An 18,697-nucleotide genomic window follows, 5' to 3' on the forward strand; every position below is an offset into this window, starting at 1 on the left:
ACCAATCGTGATCATTACAGCTCCCCCAGTGGTTCTCTCTGGATGAGAACCACAGAGTCATCGCTAAAGGGCTGCTTGGGCCCAAATTTCTGCCTACAGGATGGTCTCCCCAGCTGAAGTTTTGGCTGGGAGCTGTTTTTTCCCTCTCTCTACGCCTTGCTCATATTTTTCTGAGCACTGTTAATTTGCTCCTGCACTTCATCTTCGTCGTTCTTACTGTCTCTCCGCCAATCCAGGCAGTACTGATTAGTGAGAAATTTTCCTCAACAAGAACTGTCAGTTCAGAACTCAGCCCCACAGCAAAAAGTTAGGTGGAGATTCATTCTGGAACATGGGTGGGCGTGCAATCCTGGTGACTCAAATCACCGGAGATTTCAGAGACCAGACTAAATTGTAAACATTTCTTAAGGTGGCGACTCTGTCCAGGTCTGTTTCTCTGGCTGGTAACTATGCAAATGGGTTGATTCTGTTAGCGAAAGGCTCCCCTGGGTGACCTGAGTTAATTATGGCTTTCAGGGAAGATGGCAAAATCCTCATTGGCTACACATCACCAATGGACCACAAGGCAATATTGGGCACAAATTTAATTGCTTTCCTTGACAGTTAATTCGTCCACCACCACCACTACCTCCGTCATCACTGTTCATTAGGAGAGCATTTAAATGACAATAAAATGGGTTATTCCACTTTACTCTTCTGCAAGTACAGAATTAAGACCTGACACTTAAAAAATTCCTTGGAGAAAGGCACACAGACATCATTGATGCAGGTAATGTCAAAGTTTGGGCATTGCTCTTTCAGTAAAGAAAATTCAGTGATAATCAGGATCACTATAGACAGTAGCATTGTGACGAATTGCTAAATATGTGATCAGTCTGACCACTCCAAAAGGAGAGGAAATTACAGAGGCAGAGAGACCTAAAAGCATACAGAGGGCAGGGCATATCCCAAGTGAGACCTGAGCTTGGAGGTTAGACTTTCCTGGATTCCAACCCCTGCCCTGCCACATCTAGCCAAATGACCGTGAGCAAATTCATCCATCTCTTGCTGAGCCTAAGACCCCTTATCTGTATAATGGGGACCACGACTGTACCTCCTTCATAGGGTTTGTGAGAAGATTAAATGAAATAATGAAACAAGGTATTTAGCCCAGTAACTGGCATGGAGCTGGCATTTACTGAGGGATTATCTTTATCATCATCATCCATAATCATCATCTTCATGGATATTATCAGGACTGGTTGCTGTCCACATTGTATGGGAGGGTGCCAAGACTAAAGTAGTTAAAACAAGTACTTGGGAAAGACCTACCAAGCCTGGTGGGCTCAGATCCCAGATATGACCATGCAAGCATCAGTCAAAACACAGATGGCAGACCCTCCTCTACCACTTACTGCGTGCCAGGGACTGTTCTGGGCACTTTATACACAGTAGATCATTTAGTCCTCTCAATGAGGCCCTATCGGGTAGGTACTAAGATGATCCCTCATAGCTATATAATGTGCTGGCCAACAAGATGGAAGAAGTGTCCTGTGGGATTTCTGGGAAGTTTCCTTAAAGGGAGGGGCATACCTTTTTCATGTCTTCCTCCTTCCTGAAATATATTGGTCCACAAAATGGAAAGCCTCACTCTTGGAACGGAGTAATATACCCAAGAAATGGAAGGTGCCTAGATCCCTGACAATCTGTGAGCTGCCCTACCATACCTGAACTGCCTTCCTCCAAATTTACTGTACTTGAGAAAGAAATACAGATAATTCTATCTTATTTAAACCACTGTTGTTTCTGGTATTACATTACAATTAATCCTAAATAATATACTGATATGCCAAAACAACTGATATTGAAGAAATTTGGCATCTTAGAAAGTAAAATATATAATTGAATTCATAATAGAGCTCTATGTCACCACTGACAAGTGGCCTTGGCTATCCACAACACAAAAGTCCGTAAGGACTATATCAAGGTATTAAATAGAATTTAAATGAAAGAATATTTTCCTTCCAGCTCCATAATTCAAAACACATACTTCCTAAAAATGAGTACTTCACTCTAGCAGGCTGGTTGGTTCACTCACTCAGTCATTTGTTCATTCATTCATTTGGTGAGGCTGTGGAAGAGTGGGAAAAACACAGGCTTTGGAATCAGAAAAACATGGTGTTCAAATCCCAGCTCTTGCATTACTCACATATTCCCTCACGTTTACTTTTCATCTCTTAGTTGTATTGACCACAGTTATCCCACCGTGGTGTAAGTCTAGCTGCCTCCCAGGCTGTTGTGAGGAATTGATGAAATTGCATTCATAAAGCATCCAGCACAGGACTCGGCACATTAAAAAGGGCTTGATATAATGTATCCTTTTTCCTTCAAATATGCACCTGAACTGAACCTTATATGAAAAATGCTTCATGTCGTGCCTGGCATACAACAAGTGCTTAATAAATGGAAACAATATAAGAACAACTTTACTGTTATTAGTAATAATAATGATACTAAGAGAAGTAGTAGCAATTGGAGTAGTGGCCATAGTCACAGTGGTAGCAAAACAATCAAAAGCTAAACCGAGAGGGGGTGGAATTGGGGAAGGTTCCCGAACGTGCATGGTTAATGCCTTCATGATCAAGACTTAACTCTTCGGCCCCCAGGAGGAGACTGGTTCTGGGACATGCGTGGCATTTTTCTCCTTGTCAGTGTCTTCATGAATGATTCCAATAATCAAAATAGCTATTTTCCTTGCTCACCAGTGACATCTTAAAAGAACCTCTCTCTAAACCCAGGTGTTTAACTTGTCCAATGAATTTCTCTTCTCCTTTAAAAATGAATTCTTTAAAAGAAATCGACGAATGGGAGGAACCTAGAATCCACTCTGTTGTAAAAACCTTCATACCACATGCTAGGATGCGAGATGCCCTTTCCAACACACACAGGGGTGGGTATTGGGATGTTCAGCATAACACACATGTATTCAAAGAAACTAAGTAAGCCAGAGAAGGCACAAGCAGGCCTTGACAAAAACCACAGGGAAATCTTGAGGTCACTGACTCTGCAGCCTGTTCTAAATAGAACCCCTGATGTCAGACATCTGGGTTTTCTGATAGTGGGAAACAAGACAATCAGTATTTCTAAGACATAGGCTCAAAGTCCAACAAACGTGTGTTTTGTCAATACTGGGGGGTCCTATGTTGCCACCATGACTGATGTTGATGATGATGATGTTGCTAAATTAGTGACATGGAAACTATTCACTACTTATTGCTGAGTAGGAAAAAAGAACAAGTTACAAAAACAGCATAGAGCGAAAAAGTTAGAATAATGGTTACCTTGGGTGGCGGGGGTGGGGTGTGTTGACCAGTCAAGGGCATACAGAACCTTCTGGGGAGCTGGGAAGATTCTATGGGTGGTGGTTACGCATATGCAAAAATATATCAAGCAGTCACCGTGTGCATTTACTGTACGTGTGTTAGCTTCAAAACAGATAAAAAAGGAGAATAGCATACAATAGACTCAGTTTTAGAAATGAAGGCATGGGAAAATGTCTGAAAGATTATACACTAAAATGTCGAGCAGTTCCCTCTAGATACTGGAATTATACTTTTCTTCTTTTAAATGTATCTATATTTTCTAAACAGGGGTTTGCAGTGAATTTATGTTACTCAGATATTTAAAATTAAATCCCTCATGACTTAAGGTTTTATTATGTCTAGGTAATATCCTCAGCCACTCACTTTTCTTCGCAAACCTTTCCTCATTCACAGATTTAGGCCACCAAGGGCAGGGCCCCTGCACGGGAGACTCTCTGGGCTGGAGGTGAAAGCAGGAGCGGGCGGGGAGGTGAATCCTCGGCCTTGTTAGAGTCTCTCACTTCCTCGGAGCCTCTGCTCGGATAGGGCCGGGTCACCTGGCGCACAGGCCTTCAGCCACAACAGGACATGGTCACATCTGCAGGTCTCTGGACACCACTTCTGCTCAACGTCCAGCCTATATTGAAGTCTGACCAAGGACCTGGAACCAGACCCCAAAAGTCTCTTTTTTAGCTCAAGTTCTTGGATTTAGAGCTAAGTCAGCTGACGTGGAGTGTGTAGAGGGTCTGAACCCAAAGCTCCTGGTGGGAAAACATCCGACTTGAAGCTAAAAGGACTCGCTCCACACATTCACTTCTTGCCGAGTGACCACAAAAAAGGGCTCTGCATTTCTGAACATTTCATAAACACTCTGCATTTCTGTTTCTTTGTCTATAAAATGAGGACACTACCCGCTGCTCATTCTAACTGACAAGGTGGTTATGAGGATTAGATAAGGGAATGTAGAGGAAGGGGACAACATCCTGTTGGATTTAGCACTCCAACTTTCAGCAAAGCGTCTGGGACATGGTAAATCCTCTTAAATATCAGTGGAAGAAAGACAAATGTAAGGAATTATTTTTATTTATTATTTCTCATGATGAGAAGACAACCATGGGGACCAAAGAAATTGCACAATTTCTTTACATGAGAGTCAACCGTGGGTGGCAAACAACATAGGAGCAAGCTTAACTTCCAGTCCAGAGCAGAGTTAAAGGCTGGCGTGTGTTCAGACACACTGTGATACAGGTCAGAGCCCATGACAGAAAGCAGCTCTTTATAACCAAATGATTTCCCACCCACAGCTTCTGCCTGACTCTTTTCAAGCAATATATCTCACACAATAAAATTCCAGTTTCGAAGAAAGAAAGGAAAAGAAGGGAGGGAGGAATTGGCTTCTAGTAAATTCATAAATCCCTTAGAGCTTATTAAAAGGAGATTTGACTTATTAGCTTTAAAAGATCACAATCTATATTTTCAAAGTCAGAAGGTCTGTGAGATAAAATGGATATAAGGGGACTTTGGGGAAAGAAGCAGATGAGAATGTTGTTCTGACAAAAAAAGAAATGGATGTCCTTGTTTTACTTCAGTACTTTTTCAGTTCAAGTATTAACTGAGAACCCAATAGGTTTGTCATCTCTTTTAGATTTGTTCACTACACACAGGACTTTGCGCTGAGCACGGTGGGAGATTCAAACACGAATCGACCTGTTCCTGCTCCGAGTAACTCCAGGCCGGAGGCGAGGCATGTACATAAATAATTCCAAAGTCAGGCGGCCAGGGACCCACTGGTCACGGGGATGTGCGGAGATGCTGTGGGATTGCAGAAGGCAAGAGAGCTTTCAGCTGGAGGGCAAGGCGGTCATGACCAAGGCTTGAAAGAGGAGTGAGGAGAAGACAACAAGAGTCCAGGCAGAGGGCATGGCCTGAGCAAAGGCCAGGTGTGTGGAAACCCAAAGTGGTTCTGTTTGCCAGGAGCACAGGACATGTGAAAAGGAAAAATACAGAGTAAGGCTGGAATGTTTGGTTTGGATGAAAGTAGAAAGGCCTTAAATGACAACAGAGTTTGAGCCAAAATGAGAGCCAACAGGAGCGATATGGAGCCAGGAAGGGTCAGGACAGGAGTTCTGCTTCCAGGCACTGGGTCAGGCAGAAACAGACTCAGGAGGAGGAAGGCTGAGAAGGAGGCACCTGCAAGAATCCAGGCGGGAGGTTACTCGTAGGTCTTTGAGAGCAAGTGCTGTGTCTTTTCCTAAGCACTGCAATCAGCTTGAATAAGAGGCTTAGTCAATAAATAAGTAGAGGTGTCAGCAAATGACTCTGAAGGCCAGGGAGGGGTACAAACGGGGAGGGGCTGAACGATTAGGGCAGGAGACTGGACTGGGGGACATTAAGAGGGGTATAAAGTCAGGAGGTGAATAAGGGGAGCACAGAAGAGGCCACGGAAAATGAAGGTGCCCAGGAATTGATCGAGTAGCCTGCAAAGCTGGAGCCTATTGGGAAAGAACGAAAGGTTACAGATTGACCCTGACAGCACTCACCAGGCTGGAGCAAATTAAAAAGCAAATTGAACTGGCTAGGAAAAGGGAGTCCCATCCCTGCCACCTCCAATATTGCTTGGTCGTGGGGTCTGCAGATGGCAGAGCAAGCAGGTACGTCAATCTGTACCCCATCAATATGAATTTTCAATGGCATCATGTTGACAGCCAGCAGCTGACACATCACCTCCCTCTGCAGAAGCACCTCTGAAGCCCTGAGAAGGGTTTTCCTCCAGCCCAGGCTAGGCTAGGACCACCACCTTGGCTGCAGAGGGTTGGGAACTTTAAAACACACTTTCACATACATTATCTCACTTTATCCTCATCTCGGGTGAGAGACACAAGGCAGGTATTGTTATCCTCATTGTATAAAGTCCAGAGAAATTGAGGTCTTAGAGAAATCAGATTTTCCCAGGACCATGTAGCTACCTAGTGGCAGAGCTTGATGACTTATGTAATTCACTGCAGCCTGAGCCAAGAGGCTGGCCAGGACACTGGGCATGTGCTGAGGCCGTGTGGACACTCACTCCCAGCTCCCTCAGGGCCATGATCAGTCTGGGGGAGAAGTTGGAAGCGGGACACACCAGCAGGTGAGCAGGGCTGGCTTCAAAGAGAATGTTGGAAACGGCAAGGTGGACTGTCTTTCCTTCCTTCTTTCCTTCTCTTTATTTATGCCCTTCCTCCTTTCCTCCCGCCTTTCCTCTCTCCCTCCCTCCCTCTCTTCCTTTCTTGTTTCCTTCCACAAGCACCTGTTATATATCATGTGCCAAGGATTGTGCTTGACATCGGTGACCACCCACCTCTCTGAGGGTCTCTCATCCTTAGGAAGCCCATTACCTTGCCTTCTCATCCTGCCAACAGTCCCCCACACCATCTTCCCAACTGAAATATACCATCTACTTCCCAACTTCTTGAGGCCCAAGGGAGGTAGGAAACTCAAGTGGAGGATATGACATTTGAGCTGGGCTTTAAAATATGAGTAGGAGGTCATCTTTGGACATAAGCAAAGGCCTACAGATGCCTCAGGGCATAGAATGATCTGGTAACAGTCAGGAGTTCTATGGAGAGTGCGCAAGGTGGCGGGCATAAGGGTGCATAAGGGGAGTTATTGGAGATGAGGAGGGAGCAGGGCCCTTGGATGCCAACTGAGGGACTGGCTTTCACTCTGCAGGCCCTGGAAAGCCATCAGAGAGCTTTAAGCAAAGGAGTGATAAATCATTTCAGTGCTTTGAATGACAACGCCACTAACGGCATGGAGGAAAGAAGATCTTAGAGGATGTTGCAAATATTCTGGGGAGAGTAGATGAAAGCCTGGGCCATGGCAGGATGGTGGGCATGGCAACACAGAGCCCTTATTTAAGGACTTGTTCAAAAGCAGAAAATATGGGCCTTCATGAAGAATTAGATGTGGGGAGGGTATGTGGGAGGAAGAATCAAGGAAGGCTCCATAGCAATGTCATGAATTGAGATAGGATGGAAGAAGGGAAGAGAGAGGAAACGCAGAAGGCAGAAGGAGGATGAATTCAGGTTAAGGCACGCTGAGTGTAAGGTGCCCGTGAGACATGCCAGTGGCCATGTAGAGGGATGCAGAAGCCCAGCACGTAGGAAAAGAAGAGACGAGAGTCAGAGGCTGCTCAGCCAGGTGTCAAGTAGGTTGAGGCCTGAAGAAAGACCAGTGGGTGTGGCAAACAGGAAGCTGGTATTGGATGGCCTTGGCAAGAGCATTTTCAGGAGCAAAGAAAGAATGGAAGGCAGACTCAGGTGGGTTGAGAGTGGATGAGAGCAAGGGACAGAGTTACAGGTCAGATGGGCCTCTGTGTCCTGCTCAACCCTCATTCCCATCTAGCCCCTCACATACACTTTTGACAGATCACTTACCTTCCCAATACATCCAGGCAACTTCGCTGCTCAAAGGGTACAATCATGCCATCAGTCACCTCCAAGATGAAGGCCACACTCAGGACCCTAGCACTCTCTATACCCTAATAGAGCATTCCATGTCTGCCTAACAAACACCACCTCATGCCCCACTCTGTGTCTCCAACCAGGGACCAGACAATCTGGGATGTCCCCCACAAGCCCTGCATTTTACCACCTCTGCACCTTTGCTATCCCCATTCCTTTGCCCAGAACACCCTTCCTTTACATCTCCACTTGATGAAATCCTGCCCAACCTTCCTGGCCCAAGTGCTACCCTCATCAAGAACCTTCTTCAGTCCCACAATCTAAATTAACTTCCCCTTAACCTGCAGAGCACTTATCACAGTGTGTAGTGTATGGACCTTATCCCCATCCTCTATCACCACTAGACTGTAAACCCCTTGAGAGTAACTGTATCCTGAATAAGGCTTTGCACATAGCAGCACTCAATATGCATCTGGTACTCTGAACGCTAACTTTCTCCCCTGCTATCCACTTCTCCCATTGAAATATCCCTGAGCTGTGCTTCATTCTTCCTTCATGTCAACCAACCAACCTAACACAGTGATGGATCCATCCTGATGTTACTGGCCTCCCCCTCACCTGTGCATCTGCCATTAATAAAGCTATAGATTGGCAAGCACATCTATGAGACCCTTTTCATGAATGAGAATGCGAAATCAAAGTGGAGGCCCTGCAAACTGGCCAGAACTCAGTAGGTTCTGGGATACTATATCAGTATCCTCACTTAGGACCTATACCTCTAGAGCCATAGCATGAAGCTCATCATTCTAGAATTCCTGTCTCCTACCCTAACACAAGCGGTCATAGTCCCTTCTCTTCGGAGCTCACTAAATTGTGCAGGAGTCATGATCCACACACAGAGAAGGTCCCTTCCTTTCTCAGAGAGCACATAAGTACTATATGAGTGGTTTGGAACCTAAGCTACATAAGGCAACAAGACAAAGAGCTCACTTCAAGCGTGGGTGGTCATGGGTGATTTTATGAGGAATGTGGGCTTCTATTCCACCTTGAAGGACTGGTAAAGGCTGTGGTCAGGGAATAAGTGGAAGGCCCACCCAGACGAGGTCAGAGTGTGAGAATAAGGTGGAAGCCAAAACGCATGACACATCAGTTTGGCTGGAGCAGCCAATTTATGAAGGAAGCAGGAGACAAAAGGCTAGAAAAATAAGTCAAGGCCAACTTGAGGGGGGCCTTGAATACCAGTAATGCAGAGCCACTGAAGGTTTCTGAGTAAGAGGACCTGAGGAAAAGTGTTTTTCTTTCTTTTTTTTAAGGTGGCTTAATAGGCTAGTTGTTAGAGGGTGGACTGGCTTGAAGAAGATCTGATATCCTGAACATAATTAAGATGTTTGTTACAATAAAATAGCACAAGATAATGGAAAGAGAGTAGACTAGAAGAGGTAAAATGAAAATGGGAAGACTTCAAAATAAATCAATCAAAAGTTTACGTTCCTTGGGGACCAGGTATCCCCTACCACTGGCGCCATTTTACCCAAAGGGCCAGAAAGAGATGCAGACTCTCCACTAAGCAAAGTCCTCGGCCATGAGGTACCCAAAGCCCCAGTATGGTTTTATTGGTAGAAAACCAGGCAGTGAGTGAGAAATGTCACTCACTCTGGTCATTTTCATTTAGGGACTAGCCAAAGTCCTCTTCTAATCTTCAGTCACTGTATTTTATTCAATGTGAAAGTCACTAAATTAATTTTTTAACATAATAAGAGTAGAAATTGTCAATTTTAGAAGCACATATGCGAACTTCCATGCACAGGAGAGAACATGAATCCCATTAGTTAAAAATAGCAGTTGTGCTCACTTTCCCCCACATGCTAATTTTAATAAACTTACTCTGAAATTAGCCTGCCACTATGAAGATAGCTGCTCATCAAAAATGTTCCCAGTAAGCATTCAGCTTGCCTCACAAGAGTTCAAGCACTCCCAGGAAACTTTGAACAATGCAGAATTCTAAATGGAACTCGTCCTCTTCTTACCAGACTCAGTCACCCCCCAACCCTCTGTCATACCCAGCATCACCACTCTCTGGCCATCCATCAAGGGTCATCTTGGACTCATTCTATTCCATCTTCCCAATCCAGTTGACTATGAAATCCTGCAGGCATCTTCCTTTAAAATTTTTCTTATAGCCATCCCTTTTTCTCTATTCCCACTGATGCTGTATCCCCTTATCACCTCATTTATGCAAGCATCCAAGCATTCATGTATTCTATATTTATTGAGTACCTACAAATGGCAAGGTACAGTGCTAAGTGCTAAGGTCACAAATTAATAACATATGGTCCCAACTCTCAAGGACCTCAAGATCTTTTGGGTCCAGTAGAAAGAGAGACAAGTCAATGGTTAGTTATAAAATCATGTGATGTGTGGTATGACTTAGGTGCAACAGGGGTAATTGGGAATGTTGATGGTGATGGAAAAGACTGATCGCTCATTTTAACTTGTCTTTCTCTGATTCCCAGCAGTTACCAAATTTGTCTTTACATCCCCAATGCCTGGCACAGTGCCTTGTGGATGATAAAGCCTCAATGATTATGGAGTTCAGTGGAAACAAATCTATCCCAAGTATTTTCATCAACTTATACTCCAGCTAAAAAAGCACTCAGTCCCTCTCTACTACCAGCTACATTAGCACACACACTTCTGTCTTGCTTTTGAAGTTGTTCACCATCTGGTCTACCCTGGCTACCCAACCTCAATTTCTGCTATACCTCAACCCACTGGTTTCAGCCTTTATCTGGATCATTTCCTCAAAGGCCTGTCATGATCGTCCATGCTCTCTTTGGCCAAAGAGGAGGAACCACTTCAAGCTCCACTTCTTCTAAGAAGCTTTTTCTCACTTCAAGCCTCACCAACTGCCTTTATACATATCTAAGATAATATTGTTCACTCTTGTGCACCTTTTCCATTTAATAATAATACTATTAATATGAATAATACTTTAAAATATTAACTGATATCCTTTCTATCCACCTTGCCTCCATTTCCTGTAACCTCTACCCTGTTTCTCCCCACATAGCCCTGTCCCTTTTTAGAAGCCAGACCTTCTGCCTTCATGTCTCAAGGAACGGAGTGCCCAGCAGAACACAGGGAACAAAGTGATTGGCTTTTCAGTTTTGAAAGCCCGGTCCTTAAGACATCAGCCCACAGAAGAGTCTCCCCAGTAGCTCCCTCCTCCATGACTCCCCCAAAAGACCAGAAAAGATCTCCAAAATTGAGGAAAGGGAAGAATCAGAGTGCAAGGAAGGAGAGCTTGGTTATCAGTGAGTCTCTAAGAATGAAAACTGAGTTTTGCCTAATCAGCCTGGGGTGGGGAGAGCAGATCAAGGACCAGGGGACTGAGGCAGTGGTGGTGGAGGCATGGCTAGTGGTGATGGAAACCTGATGAGTTGAAGAACTGGAGAGGTAAGGAGTAAAGCTCTCTACAGCAATGGCTGTCTTGAATATCTATTTCCCCCTTTTCAAAAAATTAGGTTTATTTAGGGATAATTTACATAGATAAAAATTCATCCATTTCAGGTGTACAGTTCTATGAATTTTAACAAACTGATACAGTTATGTAGCCATCAGCACAATCAAGGCATAGAATATGTCATCACTCCAAAAATTTCCCTCATGTCCCTCTACAGTCAATCCACTCACCCTACTCCTAGGCTCTGGAGACCATGGATCTGTTTTCTGTCCTTCTAGTTGTGCCTTTCAAGAACTTCAGATAAATGGAATCTTATAGTAGGTACCTTTGAGTCTCCAGCTTCTTTCACTTACCAAATGTTTTAAAAAGTCATCCATATTTTTGCACAGATTAGTAGTTATGTTCCATATTAACACTGAGTGAGATTCCTTTACATAGATGTGCCACAGTTTATCCACTCACCAGTTAATGGACAATGGGATTGTTTCCAGCATTCACCAATTATAAATAAAACTGCTATAAATATTCACATATGGGTTTTTGTGTGGACGTGTGTCTTCATTCCTCTGGGGTCAATTCCTAGGAGTAGGACTGCTGGGTTGTTGGGTTAAGTATATGTTTGACTTTATGAGAAACTGCATATCTGTTTTCAAAAGTGGCTGGCACCATTTAATATTCCTCCAGCAATATATGAGACTTCCAGCTGCTCTGCATCCTTGTCAGCACTTGGTTTATCCATTTTTTTATTTGTTTGTTTTCCTATTCTAATAGGTGTGTTGTGGCATCTTATTATGGTTTTAATTTACATTTCCCTAACGACTGATGATATTGAGTATCTGTTCACGTACTTATTTGCCATCTGAATCTCTTCTTTAGTGCAGTGTCTATTTAACTCTTTTGCCCATTTTTAAAATTAGGTTGTTTTCCTACTATTGAGTTGTGAGAGTTCTTTATATATTCTGCATATAATATACGTGTGCTGCACAAATTTTCTCCCAGTCTGTGGCTTGTCTTTTCATTTTCTTAACAGAGTCTGTCGAAGAGTAGAAGTTTTTAATTTTGATAAAGTTCTACTTATCCTTTTCTTTTTCTTTTATGGTTTGTCTTTTTCATGTCCTATGTACCCTTCTTTCTTTTTAATAGAATCTTCCCAAATTTAAGTTGGGTATACCCAGCTAAAGGTTGCATTTCCTAGCCTCCCTTGAAGCTAGGTGTGGCCATGTGACCATGCTCAGACCAATGGGATGTGAGCAGAAGTGATATGTTCAGCTCTCCAGGCATCCCTAACTAAAGAAAAGCACCTTGCCCTGAGCTGGAACAAAAACATGGCACCACCCCAGCTTTAACACACAGTTGAGGACCACCCCCTAAGACACAGTGGAGCAAGAAGATGGAAGAAACCTGAGTTCTTAAATGACTCATGAAGCAGGGCTGCCCTCCTAGCCTGGACCACCACACTGGGACATGAAAGAGACCTAAATGTCTAGCTTATTTAAAACAAAATATTTTGAGAATAGGGATCTTTGTTACAGTGGCTTAGACTTTACCCTAACAAATACACCCTTCTTTCCCAGGAAATAAAAAATAATCCCAACTTCCCTGGGCCCAGCCTGTGTTGTGTGGTGTGTCTATGGAGACAACTGCACAATAGTTTCCCAAAGTTTCCCTCAGCTCAGGAGTGATTGAGAGGGAGCAGAATATGACCTTGACCCCAACTTGGGCAACAGAGTGAAGTCCCCTATGCCCAGAGCAATGAAAGAGCAATACAGCAACTTGTTCTTCATTCACTCAAAGTGACGTGGATGTGAGACAGATGGCCAAAGGGCCAGAAGAGGCTTAAGAGGGGAACAAGGGAGGGCACAACAGTGACCTAAAGTGACCAATGACCAGATACTAGACTGAAATGAGCGCAGTGTGGCTAAACAAAAATAGCCCAGACCAAATGCACACCCCCTACCCCATCAGCCCTGCCAATGACTGAGTACTACTTAAGCCCCAGAACTTAAATACAAATCAGGGAAAAGGAGAGGCATAACTCCAGTCCAGATTACATTTCCACTACCCTTACAATGAGAATTTGTCATCTAAATTAAGATGTTATAGCCAAATAAAGAAGTTTTCGTGTCATGAACACCTGAAGTTCACCCTCACTGTACTAATATTCACTAAACACTTACTACTTGCCAGGCAGAGAGCAAAGGACTAACAAGCATTATTTCATTTGATCCTCACAATTGCAGCACCTATGAGGTAGGTACTCTATTATCCTACTTAAAAATGTGAAAAACGAGGCTCAGAGAAGTTGCAGGGTGCTGTGATCCCCTCCATGTCCATTCCCCTTCTTCTGCCCCAACCCACTCACAGTCCAAGTGTTCTGGGCAGAGCTCTGTGCACAACTCCAGGCCTAAGACAATCAGATCACTAAACTCCCGAGCAATTTCTTCCAGGGCAGGCGAGTGATCTAAGTGGGTTGAAATGGAATGACTCTTGGGGTTTTATGGGATCTCTACATAAGAGTTTCTGTCTTCCTCTCTGGAGTTGTACTTGGGAGAATGGGAGACTGAGACTGAAGCCAGGCATCAACCCAAAGATGAAGAGAGAGCGTCCATATGAGTGTTGAATCCAGCTGTGCCCAAAGCCACCCCTATCTTGGAATTATTAGTCACATCTGCTGTATTAGTTTACTAGGGCTGCTGTAACAAATTGCTATAAACTGGGTGGGTTGAAACAACAGAAATTAATTCTCTGATAGTCCTGGAGGCTAGAAGTCCAAAATCAAGGTGTCAGTAGGGCCATGCTCCCTAATAAGGTTCTAGAGGCCGATCCTTCCTTGCCTCTTCCTAGCTTCTGGTAGTTGCCAGCCACCTTCGGCATTCCTTGGCTTGCAGCTGCATAACTCCAGGCTCTGCCTCCGTCATGATATGGCCTTCTTTCTTCTGTGTCTTCACATTGTCTTCCCTCTGTGCATCTGTGTCCAAATTTCCCTGTTTTGATCATTAGCATCAAGAAAGAGGTAGAAGCCAGCCCTGGTGTCCTAGTGGTTAAGTTTGGTGCACTCCGCTTCTACAGCCCAGGCTCAGTTCCCGGGTGCAGACCTACACTGCTCTGTTAGCAGCCATACTGTGCTGGCAGCCCACATACCAAAAAAAAAAAAAAATAGAGGAAGATTGGCATGGATGTTAGCTCAGAGTGAATCTTCCTCAGCACAAATAATAAAAATAAAAGAAAGAAGTAGAGCCAAGATTCACTCTCAGATCTCAGTCAACAACCGAGACCCAAAGCTGCACCCTTAACCACAGGGCCAGACTACATGCCTATTCGACCCCTCTCTTCCAAAAGCCAGTGGCTCTACTCTGGGCAGAGGCCCAGGGTTAACTGTCTTCTCTCTGCCTCACAGCCACTGCATACCACATGCTCAAGGAACACGAGATGTACTGCAATCTAATTAATTAACCAAAATTCAAATGGTGAAATTGAATCAGGCATGGTTTATCATAGGGCAGTAGGCTGAGAGAGGACCAGGACTTTTATCTTGGAAATCAAGCTATTGATATCTGCACAGCTGCATTTCAAGATTTCCCCCTGATTTCGAAAGATCACCTCAGGTGGCGATAGGGAGAACATTGTCCCCTCCCCAGACATTTAATTTCCAAAACAGGACCCCTGCCGTGCTTCTTTCACATGCGTGTCCGTGTTTACTTCAGGGTCTAAGAGAAGGCTGTAATTTCAGCTTGTTATACAAAAAATAGGAAAATAAAACTGATCTCTGTAGGATCATTTTAAATGAAAACTGCTTCCTAGAGGCAAGTGAAGGAAGCAAACTGATGGAAAGAGAGCACAGGGCTCCAGGCAGGAAGGGCAGAGGAGTGCAGATCCAGGGCGGGAGGTAGAAGTAGGACTTCCGCAGAAAAAGATGTGAGCCCATCAAAAAGCCCGTTTGGCCCAGGTCAGGTGTTTGGTGACATCTTCCCCAGTGCCTTCGGCTGGGTTCCAAAATCATTTTGAAACACCACTAGCCACTGACCACACTCTTCCTTGAATCCTGCTTGGCTGAATACCAGACAGTTTCTCCACGCCGGACCCAGTCCACACCTGGCCAGTGAAACTTGAGTGGGTCAGAGAACCACCTGAGTAGCTCAGTTTGTGGGATAGGCAGACTTAGAGGCTACACCCCTGGGCACTTTCATGCTGTAGGTATATTAGTTTCCTGTGGCTGCCATAACAAAGTACCACAAACTGGGTAGCCTAAAACACAGAAATTTATTTTCTCATAGTTATGGAGGCCAGAAGTCCAAATCAAGGTGTCAGCAGGATTGGTTCCTTCTGGAGGCTCTGAAGCAGGATCTGTTCCATGCCTCTTCCAGCTTCTGGTGGCTGCTGGCAACCCTTGGCATTCCTTGGCTTGTTGTTGTAGAATTCCAATTTCTGCCTTCATCTTCATATGGCCTCCTCTCAGTGTGTCTCTGTCTTTCTGTAGCCTTCTCCCTTGAATCTCTGAATATCTTTACTTTTTCTTAAAAGGACACTAGTCATTCTATTTAGTGCCTACCCTAAATCCAGGATGATCTCATCTTGAGATGCTTAACGTGATAATATCTGCAAAGTCTCTATTTGCAAATACAGTCATATTCAGGAGGGTCGGGGCAGGGGAGGTTAGGACTTAGACATATCTGTGGTGGGGGGAGAATTCAATCCACTCCGATGCAGGCGATCTATAGATCATACTTTGAGAAACACTTAATCCAGTTGCTGAGGATTCAAAGATGAATAAGACACGGTCCCCTCCCATGGAGAATCTGCTGTCTAGTGGAAGACACAGATGGATCGATGGTTAAAATACAAAGTGTAGCCTAGTGATCCCAGGCTCATGAGTCAGAAAGACCAGCGTTTAAATTCTGCCCCCTCCAGCTGTAAGGCTCTGAGCAAGTTCCTTAGCCTGTCTGAGCACAGTCTCTTTATCTGTAAAATTAGAAATAATTCCTACCTTATACCATTATGAGAATGAGGCCACGTAAAATGCTTAACATCGAGGAGGGACTCAAGAAATAGCCATTAGAGCCAATCCAGATGGCCTAGCGGTTAAGTTTGGCATGCTCCACTTTAGCAGCCGGGGTTCAGTTCCCGGGTGTGGAACCACACCACTCATCTGTTGGTAGCCATGCTGTGGTGGTGGCTCACATAGAAGAACCAGAAGAAGATATAACTATACACAACTATGTACTGGGGCTTTGGGGGGAAAAAGAAATAGCCATTAGCTATTATAAAGGTGGGAAGCATGTTGTATTCCTTTTCACATCCCCACAGCCCCTCACTATGCGCCTTCCACATCCTATGCCTTTAACGAATGTCCTTGGAAGGCAACAAGGCATTACTCTGGAGAAATGCAGCTGGGACAGGCAAGACAACTCCCAAAAGACCCATTTCAGGATCTTGGCTTATTCTACAAGCATCTGTTGACCACCTGCTTTGCATGGAGCTCAGCTTGTGAGCACTTGGAACAAAGAGCCAAATAAAACACAGCCTAGTGAGGAGACCACTAGGCTAGAATACAGTGTGGTCAGGGCAAGGAAGAGGTGAGCCCACCACTGAGAGGCACACTCCAAGGACATCTGTGCAATTAAGCACTTCCTTCCTTTGGTTTTTCCATCCTTTACATTCTGTTCTTTAGTATTCTCTTAGTGTTTACTGTGACTCTCCTCCCAAACTATACCATATGCTCCAGGAGTTCTTTGAGGGCAGAAGGGGTTGTCTGTTTTCTTCGCCACTGAATCCCAGGCACCGAGCAATGCACCTGACCCCTAACAGGCATTCGATAAGTACTTGTTGGAGTAATGAACATTCTGCTCCTATTTCAGAGCCCAACACTGGACTTCCATGAAGAACCACCTCCAGCCTCCTTGACTACTGGGTCTGATTTTTAATGGGCCAGGAGAAAAGATCCCCAGAGGATCTGTCCCTTGACATAAAGCCTGATAGTTAGAGGAGATAGGAACAGGCTGCAGTACAATGTATTGTAATACTGCACAGCTAGGAGCTTTCAACTACTAGACCCAGAGTAACCAAACTAAACTAGGGAGAAGCTATGACATCTCATTCCTCATTCCTCTTCAGAAATACAATGCTTTGCACACACTGGACATTAAGTACTGTTATCAGACTGACCTGGAGGTCCAGAAAATGATTAAAGGAGGAAGACCGTACAGGGCTTCCCTTCCAACACCCCACAAAGGAAGGAAGAGAGCAAACCATTACACTGTGCAGTGTGTGCACAGGAGTAAAGGAAAAGAAGGCCCAAGTTGGCCTGGGGGATGGGGGATGATTCTCCTGACGGAGAGAGTGGAGCATTTCTGGGGTCCAAAAGCAGCCCCCAGGGGTGTTTATGACAAAATAGTTTGGGGGACATGGTGTTTTCTGCTTCCACAAATCGAATGACTTCTGCACCTGTTTCACTCTTTTGATAAATGTCTCACCACCTTACACACAGTAGGCCCGCAGTAAACATGTGTTGATTGAACTGCATAAGTGAATGAATGAAGGCTACGGAGGACCTCCAACTCTCCCACCCAAACCTCCGCTGCAGGTTATTCCATCTGGCCCGGGTGTCACCCCAGGGCCCGGATTTCCTCCCTGGCACCACCTTTCCTCTTCAGCCCTGGGCGTCCAATCGTTCTGCTCCAAAACAGTGGTGACCAGGATGGCAGGTGGGGCTTGGCTCCTTCTCCACCGGATCCCTGTGCCGGAGGGAAGGCCCCTCCCCAAAGGCTGGCACCAGATGGCGCGGAAGAAAGTGGCGCCCGGGTAGACCGGGAAGCGCGGGAGGAGCGGCGCACCTGGCGGGTCGCGCGGGGGCAGCGCGCCGCGGCCACCGGGTGCGCGTCTCCCGCGCGTCCCTGCCCCGGCTCGGCCCCCGGGGGCGCGGGCCCGGGGTTGGCGGCTGCTCGGCCCGGCGCATCCCGCTTGGCCGGCGCCTCGGCCTCACCTCGCTCACCAGCCCCTGCCAGTCGCTCTCGGTGCGGTCGCTGTTCATGGCCGCCTCCTGCAGGCGCGGGCCGGCTTCGGGGAGGCCGCCCTCCTCCTCCGCCTCCGCCTCCGCCTCCGCCTCCGCCTCCGCCTCCGCCTCCTCCCGCCGCGCCGCCGCCGTCGCCGCCACCGCCACCGCGCCCCGCGCGGCCCCGAGAGGGCCGGGCGCCTCCGAGCCGCCGCGCCGCCGCCTCCCGGGCCGCCCGCGCTGTGGGCTCCACGTCAGCTCCGCGGAGGAAGGGGAGGAGGAGCCGCAGCCGCAGCCCGGCCCGACCCGCGCAGCCCCGGAGCGCCGACCTCCGCCCCGGCCCCGCGCCCGGCCTCGGAGGGAAGGGGCGGCCGGGGTCTCCGCCCGCGGGAAACTCCCGACCCCAGCGTTATGGCGCTCCAGGGCTGGAGGCGGGCACCTGTGCGTCCCCCGCAAGAAGCAA

The 18,697-nt window shown here is 46.0% G+C and overlaps 1 protein-coding gene across 1 annotated transcript in view; it reads right to left on the bottom strand.

Moving 5' to 3' along the window:
- The window catches only part of CCDC149 (coiled-coil domain containing 149), a 95,212-nt gene extending 76,905 nt beyond the window's left edge, over window positions 1–18,307 (bottom strand). Inside the window, exon 1 of the mRNA XM_058546821.1 lies at window positions 18,226–18,307. Coding sequence (XP_058402804.1) covers window positions 18,226–18,273 — 48 coding nt within the window. The 5' untranslated portion in view covers window positions 18,274–18,307. The remainder of the gene's footprint in view (window positions 1–18,225) is intronic.
- Between the last annotated feature and the right edge of the window lie 390 nt (window positions 18,308–18,697).

Source organism: Diceros bicornis, chromosome 8 (genome assembly GCF_020826845.1).
Source record: "Diceros bicornis minor isolate mBicDic1 chromosome 8, mDicBic1.mat.cur, whole genome shotgun sequence".
Classification (NCBI taxonomy): domain Eukaryota; kingdom Metazoa; phylum Chordata; class Mammalia; order Perissodactyla; family Rhinocerotidae; genus Diceros; species Diceros bicornis.